Genomic DNA, 16,590 nt, shown 5'->3' on the forward strand with positions numbered 1-16,590 from the left:
ATTTAGCGCCTGGTATCTTCCAGCCCTCGGCCTTTCAATTGAGATTGTTCCGTCGTGACAAAGATCATTAAAACCTTCAAAACCTTTGACGCCCACCTTCAATCATAGGGGGGGGGGGGGCTTGTAGAAACAGCCATCTTATGCAAAAGAGTTTATCTAGGCGTTGATCAAATTGATCATTTGTTGCATTGTAATTGACAATTTGATGATGTCATAAGGAGGACAGCCAAAGCTGCCATCTTGAGAAGAGTCTGTTATAGCTGAGAAAATCACAAGTAAACAATTTGATGATGTCATAGGGGGATTTGTGGAAGCCACCATCTTTAAAACGGAAGGTTTCTACAGGATTTTTTTGTCGAAAGTCTGAATTCTTTGTGAAACGCAATATTCCATCGCTCGGAAAGGTCGTATATTTGCATGTTATCTGATCTTTGATACCCTTTAGTACATCATCCGACTAAGGCACTTTTTATGCTTATGATCCTTGTCCCCTTTTTCTGAAGAAGAAATTCTCGAGTCTGAAAAAAAAATTCAAACGCGAGTTTCGTTGGTTTCGATTGTGGTCGATGACACCGGAAATACTGCTCTTAAACAGCCTTCGACATCAAAGAACTGGAAAGTTAACGCAGATCTGAAGAACGTGTGCTATAAAGGAAAAGCGCCAAACCAGAACCGAATCGCACCGACTCGAAATCCGCCGGGAATGTATTTATTCTAGGGATAAGGCCAAAAAAAATTGATACCTCGTTTCTGCGCTCTGCTGAGCTTAAATGTTGACCCGGTCGGCCGCCTATCTACCCTATACATTACTTTTTTAAAAATCGTGATCAATTTCACCGTAACAGACCCGGCCGCTATAGAAATGAACTGTTTATAAATTTTATCATATTTTACAAAAATGACCCGGCCGCTGCGGAGAAACAAGGTATCATTTTTGTTTAGCCTAAAAGCAGATTTTCAGTATGAAAAGAAACGAAACGTTCTTGTTTACAGTGAACTAACACTGAGATTGTATCAATAGGCGCGTCGTGGGTATAAGATATCAGCGCTACTTACCTTTAACTGTGATAAGACCTATACGCAGATAAGCATGTAGGTGACGACATACTTTTCGTATTTGAAACGTCGCGCTTTGATATAAAAAGTAAATTCTAATCGTTTTGTAAATAGCGAGATCCCTCTTAACAGGTTTGAATACGCCTTAATCGGTTAGGCAAGTTTACAGTAAACGGAACTGTGTGATTATTCGGGTAGGAATTTTTCGATGACGACCGGAATTTTGAAAACGTGAGAAAAATCGACGGAGCCGCGAGTCGCACTGGGAATCGAGAATAGTAGATTTTCAAATATTCGAAAAGTGGTAGATTTTCAGTTGGGATCGCGCCGAAAAAAAAAACCATGAAGAGATTTTTTAGACGTATCAGAGATTTCGCGACCGGAAGTCCGGATTCGTCGAACGAAGATGCAGAGTTGGTGAGTAAATCGGCGCATTTTACACGTATCTATCGTCATCGGGTGTCATAGCTTGACTTCACGCCTCACCCATCCTTATAGGAAATAATTTTGTTACGAAATTGCCAAGATAGTTGCCCAGCTAGTTGCAATATTTTGATTTCTACCAAAATAAATTCAGATAATAAGCCTTTTTCCAGTTTCCAGGCACCATTTTTGGGGTACCTGCCGGGTCCGCTTGTTGATGTTTTTGTCCCTATTTTGTCCCCGTTCAATTATTTCTATTTCTTTCATATCTCTGGATTGCATCAGGATAGAAACAATTATTTAATAATACTCCACCCGTAGCCTGTTATTCAGACGATAGTTATCTTGTTTCTTATTTGTAATTTTTGTCCGGAAAAAACTTGCCCGGTCCAAACAGTCTACCGGCGCGTGGATCTCGCGAAAATGATTCTTTTATAGCGATTGAATATTCTAATCTATTTCATTGATTTTTTTTCGCAGACGAACGAACGGAAATGTCAACTAAATCAGATCAGTGAGTATTTCAAGATTTCTGGAAAAAAGATCAAATTTTCCAAGAAAAATTGTCAGAATTGATATTTAAGTGATAACACTTTGTTTCTAGGTACCGCGATACCCGATTATCTGAAAACGCTGTACAAAGAACGCTTTGGGATGCTTAAACCGGAACCGTGGGAGGCCGAACACTCTACCCGTCAATTCGTTCCGTTTACCAGCCGTCATCCTCGCCTACAAATTGCGTTAACCAAATCGACCGGCGAGGTCTTGGAATTAAGCCTACCATCGGGTGACGTCACGAATGAACTATTCTCCGCGCGGGCGGATACGCGTGTTCGGTGCGCTTGTATCAAAGGTAATAAGGCGCTGATGATTAAACCGTTAAACCGTTAACGAAATTTGAATTTTGAAATTTAGATATTTTCATCTCGTTCTGTAGGAAGTATTGATACTGGTAAAACTACGATGATTCGAAAGATCGCTTTAGATTGGGTCGGAAGTGAACCGTACGTGAACAAATACAAAACCGTTTACGCAGCGGACCTGGAAGATTTAAACTACAACGGCGACCAATCATTCCTCGAATTACTAGCCGAGATGCTGCCCTCTGGTGGCGAGGGCGAGAAGCTGACGGCGAAAGAAATCGAATATATTTTGGAGTCAAACTCGAACGACGAGAGTTTATTTCTGTTGGATAACATCGACCTGGTCGACGACGAACTGAAACGCGCCGAAATCGTCGACTTCCTCGAAGAACCGCCAGGTGGCGACAAAACCGTCGTCGTGGTGACGTGCAGACGGGATCGGGTGTTGGAAGATTTGGAGGTCGAGCACGAGTGGTTCTGTTTGCGAGGAATGACGGTGAATCAGGCTAAGAGGAATCCGTTCCCGTCCTCGCGGCGCCGATCCAGCTCAACTCTGAGCGCGATGCTACTCGTCAGTAAAAAGTCATCGTCGAAGAAAAAATGTTTCAAAAAACCACCGACAGGCGGCGTGCAGAAAGTACCCGGATTTCTAATCGATAAACAATTCGTGAAACCGTTATATTTGAAAATCTACGACGCTCTGTACATGCGGAAGAATTCTCGTCGCCGTCCGGCAGCCTCTATACCCGCCATGTTGAACGATTTCATGTACCACGTGATGGGCGAATTCACCGGAAGTTTCATCGATTCGGTCACCAACTATCACGTGATCGGCGAATTGTGCATCCTGGCGCAGGAGAGTTTACGCGCCGGAAGCTGGAAACTGGCGGACGAACAGCTGAACGAGAAAAGCGGAATCGTGGCGGCGTTGTTGGAGAAACGACGCGATTGTGAGCGTCGCTTCTGCAGTAAGTCAATCCATACCTACCTGGCCGGGTTGGGTGTCGTCACCCCGTTCGATAACCGGATCCCCTTCGATCGAGTCTCATTCGACCGAATCGATTCCGAACTGGAGAAATTCGGTAAATTATTCCTGGCTTCGATCGTCCATTCGTTGGACGCGACCGGTAACGACGCCTGGCGGACGCTGATCGAAACAGTGCTCGATCGAACGGCTCTACCGACCGGATGTACGCACGGTCTCTACTGCGCGTGCGCGGTCGTCACGCGACAGCTGCTGAGTCACTCGGCTTCGTTCTGGTGCCCGGAAGACGACGAGCACCTGTTGACCCTTGCCAACAGTTGCGTGGTCACGTGTCGCAACTACGACGTGTATTTCCACATGCAGAGATTGATGACGAGTTTGGTTCCGGGGGTCGGTTTGAACTGCGAAGCGACACTGGAGCTGATGTCGTCGTTCCTGTCGCCTATAGTGTATCTAAACCGCGACACGAGCCCCGTCATACAGGCACTGGTTCCCGTACTGCTGGCCCGTCAAACCTGCCCCATCGAAATCATCTTTCTCTGCCACACGTTCAACATGACTGCCGCCTATAAGGACCGTATCGAAGACGGTCTCCGTCAAAACCGTTCGGTTCGAGGAATAGTCGCGGTAACCGTGCCCGGGGTGACGCTTCAGTGGACCGGATACCGCAAGTGCCCGACTGTCACGTGGTTTCTGACCTTGGCATTCACGACAGACGAGGATTTCTACCATTTGAAGGCCGACGATAAAAAACGGTTTCGTCTGCTCGAGAAACGGAACGACCACTGGCACGTGACCGGTCGTTCGCTCGGTATTGAAGATTTGCGCGATCGCGACGCGGAGGAGCCGTTAGAACGACTGCACCTCCGTCTACCGGCCGAACGCGGAAGCTCCACTTTGATCGCCATCACGAAGCTTTTAAAACATCCATACCCGCTGACCCACTTATACCTGGACGGAGGCGCCCCCGACGATCCGGAAGACTACACGAACCATCTCAAAAACGTCATCCCAAATCTTCGAGAATTACGTCTCGGTTCGTTGATACGTTCGAACGGTCACGTGGACTTTGTCCGAGTCGTCCGATTGGCCAATAACCTACGAACCGTCCAGGTGGGCGTGGATATGAATAACACGTCTCGTAATGTCTGTCAATCAATCGGTCAGTTGGTGAATTTAACCGGATTTCACGCCGGCTTGAACACCTACCACTGGCCGACGACCTTGGGATGTTACCCGGCGCTCGCAGATTTGACTATCTACCTGAAAAACGACGAACAAACTCAAAACATCCTCGACTTCATGAATCACAGCCGATCACGTGATCTACGCGTGCTCCGACTGGAAACCGGAAGCGGTTACGAACAGCCGGAAGTGGACGACGTAACCGCCATATTGGATTCGATCGGAAATCACGAGAATCTGATATCGGCGCGATTGTGTTTCTTAGGCGTTGAACTATCGGAGGCGCAAATCGCGCAGATTGCAGAAATTATCGGCGATCACATCGGTCTCGTACATCTGAGTCTATTCACGAGAAACAGCGCCACCTTGCTAGAGCAGGAAGAACTAAAAGATGCCCTTCGCCGATCCGTTCGACCGCGCTTCGTCGAAACAAAATTCACTCGATAATTCAATTCCGATGACGTCATAAAATGTCTGCCTCCTGGGCCTAGTTCCACAGTTGTGAGTTAGAAATAATTCAGTTCTTTTTCAGTTCATTTTCAACTTCAAAGTAAAATCTTAACTCAGAACTGTGGAACTAGATCCTGAATTCCATCCTATGTCGAATTGGTTTGTGAAGGTGATTCGATATGATGTCGTTGAAGGGGGGGGGTTATATGAAGGTGGCCATGTTTTCTGGAAGGGTCTTCATAGATCAGGTTACCAGCTGGATCCAGTTCCACAGTTGTGACATACAGTTAGTTCTGAGTTGAAGTTAGTTCATTTTTTCAATGAGTTAACTCACAGTCAGATCTCGGAACTGTGGGCCCAGTAGATTATGATGACGTCATTAAATGGATTAATGACAAGGTTGAAACGATCTATACGAATATTTGATGACGTCAAAGGGGGATTTAGGGAGCAGCCATCTTTCCTGGTGTTTAGACGAGATTAACAGATAAATCGGTGATGTCTTAGGGAGATTTTTGGATTAAGCCATCTTTTCTGGAATCCGTTTATAGGGCAAATGTCTAGAAGGTAATTTGATGATGTCATAATTCGGTTACTAACTCCCTGGTCATTCAAACAGACAACCCGATACCGGCTTCATTCATGTTCTGCGCACGCATGTCTGTCGTCTGCTGATACTAGATCCGTATCGGAAACAAGACTACATCATATTCACCCGGATATTGGAGCAGGCGAGTGTAATAATCGATATCCATCTCAACTGGTTTAGAAGAATTGTTCTATCGTGCTCAAGTCGGTGAAGATTGACCAGGCTTAATTTCCATTTCCGAGAAAAAAAGGTTTTGCTTGTTCCTGGGAATTGATATAGAGGTTCTGCTTGTTCCTGAGACTCAAAAGGTTTCGCTTATTCCCGAGAAAAAAGGTTTTGCTTGTTCCTGAGAAAAAAGGTTTTACTCGTTCCTGAGAAAAAGGTTTTGCTTATTCCTGAGAAAAAGGTTCTGCTTGTTCCTGAGAAAAAAGGTTTTGCTCGTTCCTGAGAAAAAGGTTTTGCTTATTCCTGAGAAAAAAGGTTTTGCTCGTTCCTGAGAAAAAGGTTCTGCTTATTCCTGGGAAAAAAAGGTTTTGCTTGTTCCTGAGAAAAAGGTTCTGCTCGTTCCTGAGAAAAAGGTTTTGCTCGTTCCTGAGAATTAATATAAAGGTTCTTGTTCCTGAGACAAAGAGGTTTACTTGTTACTGACAAAAAAAGGTTTTGTTTCTGAGAAAAAAAGGTTCTGATTATGCTTAATATTCACACTTGGCTCTACCCATTTAGTTTGTGCATATAGTGTGCTTTATGTCGAGATCCCTCTTTGCTTCTTTTAACATCTCTGTGTTATTGCATACCATAATTTTGATAACATTATTATATTATTCCTACTGAAGATGATTACGTATTAAGAAAACAGTCAAAATGTGAAATAAACTACACTATCTCTCAATGAAACAGTTCGGATTTCTTTTTCATTATTAAAGTGGGATCTGATACCAACTAAATCTATAAATTCAACCGAAACAACCTTGAACATTAATGTCGAGCGCCAATACGATGACCTTTACGCCCTTGCAAAGCACCCTGAAGAACAAACAACTACTCGGTCTCTAGATTCTACTGACGTATCGATTTTCGGATTGGTTTTCGCTGTTGTTGTTGTGGTGGTAACTCATCCCGCGCTCCTCCCGTTCCGCTGTTCATTGATATTTTATGTCTATCGGAAAAAATCGAAATGACATACATTTTTACTTATCGCTTCAGGCTGTTCTTAAATTAGTAACGTTTTCGCCAATAATAACTTGCGTGTGAAATGTACTGCAGAAAGTTCAAGTACCCCCTAAACCAAGAACAAAATGGCGACTGGTTGTATTTATATAAAGCCACTCACTCTCCCCTCAGAACTTCAGTCTCGAAGTATTACCGTTAATCTAGCTTTTAAATCCCACTTTAAGTATTCACGAATACCGCCTTGAACCACACACTCCCCTCCCCCAAATAGTATTGGAAACCGATACGTGTGCAACTTTATCCTCGAGTCCAAAATTCTACCAGATGGTGAATGCATCGTTAAGAAACGACTGTCAGACAAATATATGATCGAGTTCAATGTTCAAAAATAGATAGGATACTTACTCTCCCAGTCTGGACGGTATCTCCTAATGGGTAGGGGACCACTCTCCCAGTCTGGACGGTGTCTCCTAATGGGTAGGGGACCACTCTCCCAGTCTGGACGGTGTCTCCCAATGGGTAGGAGACCACTCTCCCAGTCTGGACAGTGTCTCCTAACGGGTAGGGGACCACTCTCCCAGTCTGGACGGTGTCTCCTAATGGGTAGGAGACCACTCTCCCAGTCTGGACAGTGTCTCCTAATGGGTAGGGGACCACTCTCCCAGTCTGGACGGTGTCTCCTAATGGGTAGGACACCACTCTCCCAGTCTGGACAGTGTCTCCTAATGGGTAGGGGACCACTCTCCCAGTCTGGACGGTGTCTCCCAATGGGTAGGAGATCACTCTCCCAGTCTGGACGGTATCTCCTAATGGGTAGGAGACCACTCTCCCAGTCTGGACGGTATCTCCTAATGGGTAGGAGACAACTCTCCCAGTCTGGACGGTATCTCCTAATGGGTAGGAGACCACTCTCCCAGTCTGGACGGTATCTCCTAATGGGTAGGGAACCACTCTCCCAGTCTGAACGGTGTCTCCTAATGGGTAGGAGACAACTCTCCCAGTCTGGACGGTGTCTCCTAATGGGTGTAGGAGACCACTCTCCCAGTCTGGACGGTGTCTCCTAATGGGTAGGAGACCACTCTCCCAGTCTGGACCGTGTCTCCTAAATGCATGAAATAAAATAATCAACATCCCTCGTATGATTCCATTATATTAAATTGTACCTCTAAGATAAGATCAAATAAGATAATCGTTTATTTTCTCAAGACTAATGTCGTACAAATAATATATGAATCACGATAGTAGGGAATAACAATATTTGGATATATTTCAATTTAAATTCATCGAAATAAATACATAAAATTATATATACGTCAAGATAAGATGAATTAATCGCCCAATTTCTTTATAATAAACATTTCACTTCATAGAATATAGAAAATTTAACAGCATTATTTTTAAATGTGTTTTGAGATTTGGAACGTTTTGGCGAAGTGCAGCAGGGTACAATCAAAATATACAATAATATACAATTTTTCTGATGAAAAACTGTTCTCGTAATTTTCGACATTGATTCATATTTTACTCTGATTTCATCTAAAGTCAACATCATACTTTCACATTCGTATTTATCGAAGAGTTCTCGGCAACTCCTGCACAAGTTGGTGGACCCAGAGTTGGATGTATGTCATATTTTTTACTCATCGACACCACGTTTGAATTTAGGCATTATTTTTCTAGACATTGATTTCCTGGATGGAATGCATCAGTTCAGTCGTTATCTATACAAGGCAATGAATGCAAAAAATAAAGAATAAAAGGCTTAAAGACAGTATTAAAAGAAAGGTTAGAACGCATCAAGTTGCTCTTTGCAACGCTAAAACACAGTATCTAAACATACTGCCTACTGCTTAAATTTTGCCCTATTGCAAAAATAGGGGTAAGGGTGAGTTGAAATGTACCTCAACATTACCATTATGCCAACGTGACTGGATTGTGTAAAAAAAAAAATGCTGAAAATCGAAAATTGTGTTTTCGATTTGTATGGCGGAATTATGATAATGAAATTCAATGATCTTACAAGAAAGTCAGTATAATAGGTTTAGTCATTGCACACCATGCGCAATACCCGTCACATTTCACGGAAAATACCGTATCATTCGACTCCACAATGCTTAGAGTAACGCTGAAACCGTGTTTCTTGTATTGGGGCTGAAATATTTTAAAAAAATATATATTCATCACAACAAAATCGCAGTTTAAATCAGATATGGCAAATTTTTGTCTGACTCGCCCACAAACGAAATCGGTTTCTGGCTTCCTTAAGTGTATTTCGAAGAAATTAGGATTGCCTACTGCATTTCACAGAAATGCCGCTAGGGGACCGTACGGTGCTGCCACCAACTAGGTATCCATGGTACATGTATTTATTCAAATATAAACGAAATTCATCAATGAAATCAAAAATTGTTTTTTTCACTTTTGAAATGATGAATAAATTTTGTTTTTTAAAACGTCTTGGATTCGTGCAATCATAGTCAGTTTAACTTCAAACTTTCAAATTACCGTTTCAGCGAATTTGAAGCCGGTTTGGTTCAAGTTCATTTTGCCCCATCCAACACTCCCTCGATCACAGTCGCAACTATATCCGTATGGTTTCAGTATTCCAGACCACGGGTTCGTCGCGAAAGTGTAGTCGCTCGCCTCAACTTGTAGCGTCTGTAGAAATAAAGATTGTCAATTTGATCTAAAATACTCCAGACTTCTAAACTATCTGATAGTGACTTGATATATAATTCAAAGCCTACACTAGTGATTTGAACTGTCCAGAAATTGTATTAATCCATTCATAAAAAAATATCAAATTTTCAGAGTTCATATTTTTCAAACAACCATTTTAGTTGACACAATTGAAATGTCGATATACCCCCTGGCGGATACGTACCAGCGGATTTATCCTTATTTTAGTGAATCGGGAATAACCGTGTTGACTCCACCTGCTTCCGGGACAATTGACGAAGTTTTCGCTACTTCCGGTTGGTAAGGTCAGGAATTCGGTGTACTTCCGGTGACAGTAGAGACGCATCGGGCTGGTTCTGTTGTAGTAGATCACGTGATCCTTATCGGGCTGATCGTCTGCCAACCATAACTCTTTACAGCAACGAGGCCGATCCTGTTTCTGAAATACATTAGAAAAAATGGCTGCCTCCTTTTAATCCCCCCTATTACGTCATCGAATTGCCCCGTGGTTTGATCTTTTAGATAATTCAAGATAAAGATGGCTGTCTTTTGAAATTCCCCTATGACATCATCAAATTGTCCAACAAATTCTCGTGAATTCCTCAATGAATTCCCATATGACGTCATTGAATTGATCTATCAACGCCGCCTATCATGATTTGATGAGACGAATAATTAATGACCGCCTCCTTAAATCCACACGTGACATCACCGAGAAAATGCCTCTTGATCATTTTAGGAAAGATGCCTGCCTCTGCATATCCCCCCATGACATCATCAATTGCTGCCTCATTATCTAATGCGGACCCGTTCAGGACCACCCTATGATATCATTATCTAATCCATGCGGACCCGTTCAGGACCACCCTATGATATCATTATCTAATCCATGCGGACCCGTTCAGTACCACCCTATGATATCATTATCTAATCCATGCGGACCCGTTCAGGACCACCCTATGATATCATTATCTAATCCATGCGGACCCGTTCAGGACCACCCTATGATATCAGTATCGACGTATTCAAAGTACGATATTCTTCCCTTGACCTTTAGTTGGAAAGTTCTGTTCTCCACATTTTAGTTTCGGTATTTCTAGTTGTTGAATTATTCAAAGCTTGACACAATTCAAATTATTGCAAAAATATCGTTTTTCCGTTGACGGAGTATTTTGAATAAATAGCCAATGCTGACATAGCTACCGAGTCGTCATGCTGGCGCTGATGAAGTAGAATGGTAGCCGATTAGGGCCACCAATTTTCTTACGAGTCCCGAATGAGTCACCTTAACAATGCGTCCAGCTGGTGAAACGAGGCAACACAGAACAGATTCTTATAATAACCATAAATCCAGTACTGGAACCAGGATCCAGTACTGGAACCAGTTCCACAGTTCTGGATCCAGTTCCACTGTTACTGGATCAAGTTACACAATTAATGGACCCAGTTCCACAGTTCTGGATCCAGTTCCACAGGTCTGAACCCAGTTCCACAGTTCTTGATCCAGTTCCACAGTAACTGGACCCAGTTCCACAATTATTGGGCCCCAAATCCACATTTCTGGACTCGGATTTGAATTGAATTTCTCAATCGGTTAGTCCTACAATAAGTTCTATAGATTAAGAATACCTTCTCGGCTAAGAAAATGATACCTTGTTTCTCCTAATAGGCCGAGTCATGTTATAAACTGAGATAAAATTTGTGATCAGTTCATTTCTGTAACTGCCGGGTCTGGTAAAGGCCGGGCCGACTTTAAAGCTCAGCCAAAATGAGAAACAAGGTATACGGCTAGGACATTTAAGCCTTACCTTAAAAGCCGATATGACCGACTCGTTCCCGGATGTGACCAAACTCGCTGCGCACGCATCTCGATCGGAAAGTTGACAACGTCGTCGTATCGGCAAATAATTCGCCGACAAACAATCAGGGTGTTGACTACAATGTTTGAAACAGTCGAAGTCGTTTCTACAAGGTAGTTCCTCCAGGTAAGGTTTATCCAGCATTAAACCGGGCATAAACCGGGCTATACTAAACCAGCCTGATGTCATAGAGCTCTGCTCGCTGATATCAATAAACCACAAGAACACGATAAACTTGTAAAAAACGATGTAGTGAAAACCACCGCTCATTTTAGAATCTTCGTGAAAATTTCTCTCTCTCCCTCTCCCTCTACTCCCACTGGGTTATTCGTAATGCGCTACCGCGTCATCCGTCAACCAAAAAACTGTGTTTTTACGCAATTTATCTGGTATCGAAAATCGAAAGTCGAATGTCAGTGTTCTAGAAAACGTTACCGAGTCATCCGTCGACCAAAAAATTGCGTTTTTACTCAATCGGGTATTGAAAATCGAAAGTCGAGTTGTTATAGAAAAGTTCTATATTTTTTGTTTTACGCAGTGTGGCTGGATACCCCCTGTTTGGCAATGGTTGTAAATATTGGAAAATTCGAGCTCGTTTGAAAAACCGATAGTGCATTTCATCATGTTATCCTATTACGTGGAAACATAATCAATAAATCATAAACCACGTGAAACGGGTCATTTAAGGAACTAGCAACGCGACGATGGCAAGTGAGGATCCACCAGGTGTCGCTAGCATGCATCCAGACCGATGGTCTATGGTTAGAATGCTCCATTACGTGGACATATAATCTATAAATCATAAACCACATATTTCCATTTGTGGCAAGTGAGGATCCACCAGGCGTCGCTTGTATCGGGAACGACGGTCTAGGGGTCCAATTGAACAGTGACAAAATGAAGATCCACCAGGTGTCGCTAGTATGAATCGAGACCGATAGTCTATCGTTATCGTTATTCAATCTCGTCAAAAAGCACCGGGGGCAACATTGACAATAAAATGTTGGCCATTTATTCAAATTCGTGCCTTAGATTAATTTCAATTGCGCTACGCAACTTTGAAATTCATTTTTTAAGTCTTAAATGATGAAAACCAAAAAAGGCATCGATGACGAATTTGCAGTAAGCGTCTCAAGTCATGTACAAGGCTGCAGAATCCGTTTCCTTCTCTGCCGAGACGGTCAGAAACTAAGATGATCATTCTGAGCATAGTTTCAACGTTTGACTTATCTACCAACTTATTCAAAGCTGAAAAATGAAATGACCTCATAATCGGCCGGGTCACTATATTTGTAAGCTGCAATAAAATTTACATTGAAAATCGTCGAGACGATTGTACGATTTAACCCTATATACAAAATATATACACATTATCAGGACAATCTAACCATAATAATCAGAAAAAAGGGACCTCTTTTTATGACTTTTAAAACACGTCTTTTCCTTGTAAACTTTTGTCACGCCTTGTTCAGTGTACATTACGCAACGTCGACGCAATTTCTATGTACAACAAACTATGTATGTTTCCCATTAACCCTTTCAGTGCGTCTACACCGCAAAAATTTTCAAATTATCTCCAGCACTATGGGTTATTGATTAGTCAGCGCTGAAAGGGTTAAACCAGTTTGTACAAATGTGATGAGTAATAAATATACACTGCATATAACACAAAGTATGACAAATTATTTAAGTAAGGTTTTAATCGGACAGAGTTCGATCGGTTGTTTATTTTCACCTGTTTCGTCGCCAGCGTCTATTTACAGCAGAAACTTTCAATAAAACAGATTTTTTCGCAATGATTTTGAGAGGAATCTTCAATTTGAGAATTGAATCTCAAATTTAAAAAGTCTTCTCAATTAATCTGCAGTTATAGGTAATTTTTCATTTTCGCTGATAGCAATGCGCCAGGCCTGAATCAACTGTGGTCACGAAGCACATAGAAAGAGAGAGAGAGGCTGGATTTCCTGGGGTCGTCAGGTTTATCGTCTAGCACTTTTTGTATATTGCCACTGTTCATTTTGAGTTATGGGTTATTCACATGCAAATTATATAATTCAAGCAATTAAGTCCAGTTTGTAAGTTCCTAATAGTTGAATCTGATAGAATAACTGTGTTGTTGTCTTTAATCGTTTTCGCGAATAAGTAAGATTTAATCACTTAGTCTATTTAATCAGCCAATCGTTCCTGAAAGGTTTTTGAAACCGATTTCACTGAAGAAAATTTGTATTTCATAAATGAAGAGGCTCGGAATTGAAGTGGTGACAAGTTTTCTCCCTGCCATACGCCAATTGAACAGTTGAAAAAATTTGAATGCAGATGATTTCGCCGCAGAGAAGCTAGTTACACGTTTTCGTAAATAGATATTGGAATCGAGGAGTTTCGATCATTGATCCGTTATTTGAATTAACAATATCTGCGTGCATCGATCAAACGTCATTTACAAGAATGTCAGTACGATAGGTTTTTTCAACTCACACACTCCGCATTCGCCGTAACAAATAACCAGAGAAACTGTGTCGGTCGACTCCGAAATATGCACAGACGGCCTCAAGCCGATCGCCGAGTACTGAGGCTGCAATATATAGATACAGAATATCTAGATGTGATACACATTTGCGTACGGCAGAATTGAAGAAAAAAGATCCACAAATATGGAGACAATAATAGTATAAACTGGTATCGAACGAGATCGAAAGAAATTTGGATTCTATCTTTAATGGAATTTTAGACCGACGTATGAATCATTTGTTATTTTCATTGCTCTCCGAAATCTTACAGAAAATATTGTATCGATATTACCGGCGTTTTGCGTATCTAAACTAAGGCTTCAAACGTGTTTTGAGAATCTATTCTAAATGGTTATTGTTACCGTTTCGGCGAATTTGAATCCGGTTTCGTTCAAGTTCATTTTCGATGTTCCTACTGTGCCCTTTTGGCAGTCGCAGCTATATCCGTACGGTTGCAGTATTCCAGACCACGGGTTCGTCGCGAAAGTGTAGTCGTTCGCCATAACTTGTAGCGTCTGTAGAAATAAAGATTCTAGACTTTCATTTTAGAAATCGCTGGCTACCTTCAATACCGCCTATGACATCATGTAAATTATCTATGGATCCTTATTAGAAAGAATGGTTGCCTTCTTTAATTCCTCCTAGTATAACATCATTAAATTAAGTTGACATACTCTCTACGACATTGGCACTTCCATGGCTACCCTCATCATTTCCCGTATGACATCACAGACAAATAACCAAACGATTTGTTGATTTGTATCTAAACCTTGCTCTGGTGGATACGTACCAGCGGATTTATCCTTATTTTAGTGAATCGGGAATAACCGTGTTGACCCCACGTGCTTCCGGGACAATTGACGAAGTTTTCGTCACTTCCGGTTGGTAAGGTCAGGAATTCGGTGTACTTCCGGTGACAGTAGAGACGCATCGGGACGGTTCTGTTGTAGTAGATCACGTGATCCTGATCGGGCTGATCGTCTGCCAACCACAACTCTTTACAGCAACGAGGCCGATCCTGTTTCTGAAATACATTAGAAAATATGGCTGCCTCCTTTTAAACCCCCCTATTACGTCATCGAATTGATCTACAAACCCATTTGGACTGCCACTATGACATGAACCTTTGCGGTTGGCTCCATCACAATTATTGATCTATAGACACAATAATGGCTGCCTCTTTAAAACTCCCTTTGACGTGGATTTAAAAAGCTCCATTCTGACACGTTAAGCCGCCCTGCGATATAATCAATAACAGCGACTCGCTCATCCCCTCATTCTCTAGCCCCCCCCCCCCTCTTCCCCACTTCCCCTCATCCCCTCTCCCCTCACCACTCACTCTCTGCCCCCTCATCCCCTACCAATGATAAGTATCTCGTTGAAATCGTCAATTATGTCTACAGTGTTCAGATATTTTTAGTTGTACCATTTATAATTTATGTATCTACATTTTAAGAGGCTGGGCCAGTTATTGGAATATATATTAGTTATAAGAGTACACGGCTACACATAGGGTTGAACACAAAGTACAAACCATTCTGCAAAAACGCAAACAGTTTGTAGTTGTTGAAATATCCAACAGAACAAATTTCAGGATTATTTCAGATCTCAGAAAAGGCTGGGCTTTAGTAAAATCGGCAATGTAAAACTAGCGACTAATATTTGAATTTGGCTAAGATTTTGTTCGTCGTCCCAAAAAGTTATACTAATAACAATTATAATCACTATCCTTTTCACTCATTTCAGTAACAATAGCGACTGAAATATACAATTCTACACAAAATAACTGCAGTTGCAAGGATTCCCTTTTCCAATATAACCGTTCCAGTGAAGGCCCGGTTGGTCAGTGTAACGGTACGGTCATAGCGACACAATGGAACGCCTAGCCCGGCTAAGGGCCAAATTGCGTAGGCGTGACTGACAAAAAGTGGACTGGGCTTAAGTTTTCAGATAATCAGAAGAACCTGATCTTGAATCTACGCAATGACTGTAAAAAACTCACCCCAGGTCTATAGAACTCTTAACTATACCGTCATTTACCGTTAAAGGTTCCTCAATTCAGGACTCTCAGTTTTCGACCTGGAATTCCTGGCAATATCTCAATATCGCTAAGTTTTGCTAGTTCTTTAGACTTAACCTTCATTTACCTTAAAAGTCGATATGACCGATTCGTTCCCGGATGTGACCAAACTCGCTGCGCACGCGTCTTGATCAGAAAGTTGACAACGTCGACGCGTCGGGAAATAGTTCGCCGACAAACAATCAGGTTGTTGACTGCAACTCACAAAACAGTCCAACGCGCAACCGGAAGTGAAATCAGCGATATAAGGCTGGTCCAGTATCATACCGGGCGTTAACTGGTTTGAATAAAACCAGCGTGACGTCACTGAGCCCTCGCTGCCGTCTGCTGCGCACCATAACAACAACAAGGTGATAAACTTAAAATCTCCGTCTTTATAACAACGCATTTTAGAACTTGTCTCGCCGGAAGCTCTGCAGTAGTTGATATTGTACATCAAAATATGTCGAATATGCGGGTTGCCCGTTGTCACACGTGATACTGCTCTAACAATCTGCGAGCCAGTAATAATTTCAGTGCCGTCGAAAAATCGGTTTACAATACGTCAAATTAGTTAATGCTAAGAGTTACGCAATGAATTATTCATCACACACTTGTGTGAGAAAAGTGAGGATCCACCAGGTGACGCTACTGTGCAGTAGGACACCAAACACTGCGGCATTAGTGAATTCCGCTTGGCGGTAATTCACCAGGTGTCGCTAGTGAGCAGTAGGACATCACCTACTGCGGCGATAGAGGATTTCA

General features: G+C 42.3%; 1 protein-coding gene across 2 annotated transcripts; it reads left to right on the plus strand.

Annotated features, from left to right (window-relative positions):
- Positions 1-1,260: 1,260 nt before the first annotated feature.
- Positions 1,261-6,377, plus strand: LOC141911295 (uncharacterized). 2 transcript variants are annotated; one of them, XR_012620003.1, is made up of 5 exons: positions 1,261-1,473; positions 1,960-1,993; positions 2,084-2,332; positions 2,417-5,859; positions 6,007-6,377. XR_012620003.1 is itself a non-coding variant. In XM_074802288.1 (4 exons), exons 1-4 carry the CDS (start codon positions 1,399-1,401, stop codon positions 4,957-4,959), a joined length of 2,901 nt encoding a protein of 966 aa, XP_074658389.1. In that variant the 5' UTR covers positions 1,261-1,398; the 3' UTR covers positions 4,960-6,377. The 2 variants fall into 2 exon arrangements, 1 of the variants encoding a protein (XP_074658389.1); XM_074802288.1 differs by having other exon boundaries at positions 2,417-6,377.
- The last annotated feature ends 10,213 nt before the right edge of the window (positions 6,378-16,590 follow it).

This window comes from Tubulanus polymorphus, chromosome 9 (genome assembly GCF_964204645.1).
Source record: "Tubulanus polymorphus chromosome 9, tnTubPoly1.2, whole genome shotgun sequence".
NCBI lineage: Eukaryota > Metazoa > Nemertea > Palaeonemertea > Tubulaniformes > Tubulanidae > Tubulanus > Tubulanus polymorphus.